Source organism: Cyprinodon variegatus, unplaced genomic scaffold (assembly GCF_000732505.1).
Source record: "Cyprinodon variegatus isolate N-32 unplaced genomic scaffold, C_variegatus-1.0 Scaffold89, whole genome shotgun sequence".
Taxonomy (NCBI): Eukaryota; Metazoa; Chordata; class Actinopteri; order Cyprinodontiformes; family Cyprinodontidae; genus Cyprinodon; species Cyprinodon variegatus.
This window is the reverse complement of record NW_015150542.1, coordinates 1,525,716-1,528,109: the sequence shown is the minus strand read 5'-3', so window position 1 is coordinate 1,528,109 and position 2,394 is coordinate 1,525,716. Positions and strand designations below refer to the sequence as shown.

General features: G+C 40.3%; 1 protein-coding gene across 1 annotated transcript in view; it reads left to right on the top strand.

The window, feature by feature from the left end:
* The window catches only part of wdfy3 (WD repeat and FYVE domain containing 3), a 93,124-nt gene that overhangs the window by 64,107 nt on the left and 26,623 nt on the right, over positions 1–2,394 (top strand). Inside the window, exons 33-35 of the mRNA XM_015373615.1 lie at positions 444–623; positions 869–1,102; positions 1,183–1,282. Of these exons, the coding sequence (XP_015229101.1) occupies positions 444–623; positions 869–1,102; positions 1,183–1,282 (514 nt within the window). The remainder of the gene's footprint in view (positions 1–443; positions 624–868; positions 1,103–1,182; positions 1,283–2,394) is intronic.

Sequence of the window (2,394 nt, the reverse complement as noted above, 5' to 3'; positions counted from 1 at the left end):
TTTATTGTATTTAATTAATTTATTTAATAAAAAAAAAATAATTCATCAGTTCTCTGCAAAAAAACCCCCCAAAAAAACAGATTAAGGCCCCCCGATTGAAAAAGCTCACTGTACCTTGGCCCTTTTAATAAATTAAAAAAAAAGCAGTTTGGTGCACCAAATGAACGACACATTATTACTAGATTGATTTCATCATTAAAAGCTTTTTCTCGACTTCTTAAAATCCAATAATCCAACAATAATGACTGTAAATCCATCAGTGCTCTTCATTCATGTCTTTGCTCCTCTGTGAGTTAAGAGGCTTCTCCGGCCCCCTGCTGACTAAGTGGCTCAGTCTCTGAGAAGTCGTCTGCTGACGGAGTTTCATTTACTGTTCAGAAATAAAGGATTTAAAATTTGAGCTTTGAGCAAATATTTAATGTTTGATTTGTGTTTCCTTGCAGCCGTGGCAGTCTGAGGAGGAAGGTTCTTGGCTCCGGGAGTACCCAGTGACTCTCATGCAGTTCTTTAGGTACCTTTACCACAACGTGCCGGACCTTTCACCGATGTGGCACAGCCCTGAGTTCCTGTGCGCCCTGGCAGCCACCGTCTTCCCTTTTAACATCAGACCGTACTCTGAGATGGTAGGACTCTGCAAAAAGAGATAGATTACCCTGAATAAGTGTGTTTTCTTCTGCTTAAGGTCTGTAATGATGTTTAAGAGGTCTGTCTGCCTTTGAGCAGTTTCAAGGTTTTTTTAATGTTTTGCTTTTAAAACTACCTCGATAAAAGCAGAGTGCAACGATCGAAAAGGATGAACAGGAGCTGCTTTTCTTCGTCCTCTCTTGGCTGAAGCTGTATATACTGTTTTTCCCTCTGTCGCTTTAAGGTGAGTGATTTGGACGACGAAACCAGCTCTCCAACCGAAGAGTTCAAGGCCTTTGCTGGGGACACTGGGATGAACCGCAGCCAGTCTGAATACTGCAACGTGGGCTCTAAGACCTCCCTGACCAACCACCCTGCCAAGAAATATGTCTTTGACTTCATGAGGGTCCTGATCATGGACAACATGTGCATGACCCCCGCCAGCAAGCAGACGCCCATCATCGACATGCTGCTGGAGGTTCGGGACGCTATAATCAGACCCAAACCTTTAGATCGTCTTTGGATAACATCTGATCACGTTTTCGCTTTAACCTGTAGGCCTCCCCAGATCGCTCCACCAGAACTCAGCAGAAGGAGTTTCAGTCCAGCATCCTGGATGGAGTCATGGAACATCTCCTGGCCGCAGATGTCCTTCTAGGTAACAGCATACCAGCATTTTCCTTTATTTATGCTACTATCACAGCTTTATGTTCTCAGTTCAGGGATTTATTACCTGCTTAATTATAGAAAATCAACACATTTCAATTAGCAAGAACCTCCAGTGATTCAGTTCGAGTTTTAAGCAGTGATGAGCATCCCTTAGTTCTGTATAAACCCTTATAGGTGTTTCACAAGAAAGCAAATTACCCTCACACATATTTACACAACGGTTTCCGTCCAAATAGCTTCTTCATTCTAAACTTTCAGAAAACCTGAATGCAATTAAGGCCAAGATTGAAACTAAAGCCCCAAAACAATTTTTCTTCTTTTAAAATTTATTTCTAAATGAACTTTCGGGTTGAAACTTCAGCTTTCCAGATTGAACACTGAAATGCACAAATAACTTTACACTCCTCACTGATTGTTTTGATGGTTAAACACAAAAAAGCCTCCCGATGAACTGAAATACAGGTTAACCTGAAACTTGAAACCGTCTGAAACTTCACCGTATCCAGATTTCAGGTTAATTTTAGGGAACAGGTGTCATCATACAGTCAAGAGTTGGCTGAGTGTTTCTGAAACTTTAGAGGTTAAAGGAATTTCTTAAATGGGAAAGTTTCTCAAAAGTTACTTGTAAGTTTCTGATGGTGGCCTGTTAGTTTGGGTGGAGTGGCCTGCAGGTTCCTTAAAGCAGTCTTTAAATTCCTAAAACTACAAGTTACAGTAAACATGTAACTTGTAATCCCTAGAAAGTAACATCATGGAAAATAATATTTAAATCCATTGGCTGATCATCTTTACCGTTTCTGAGAAAGCACCTCTAGTTTGGTGTTACTGCAGAAATTCTCAAATATTTCATTTCTGAGAAGGTAAAATGTAAACATGTTAAAAAAAAAAACTGACCTGGAAGAAACCTCTGGGCAGGAAATGTGACCTGATGGTCGCAGGAAGTCATTTGTACATTTGGAGAGGGTAACTAGGAACAAAATCTGTAGATTCCAGGATAGAACTCTGGAAACTTTCTAAACATGATAAAGTTCTGCAGAGTAAACTGGAACCTTTGGGCTTTATCATTGATTTCCAGCATAGTTTCCTATTAGCATTTACTGA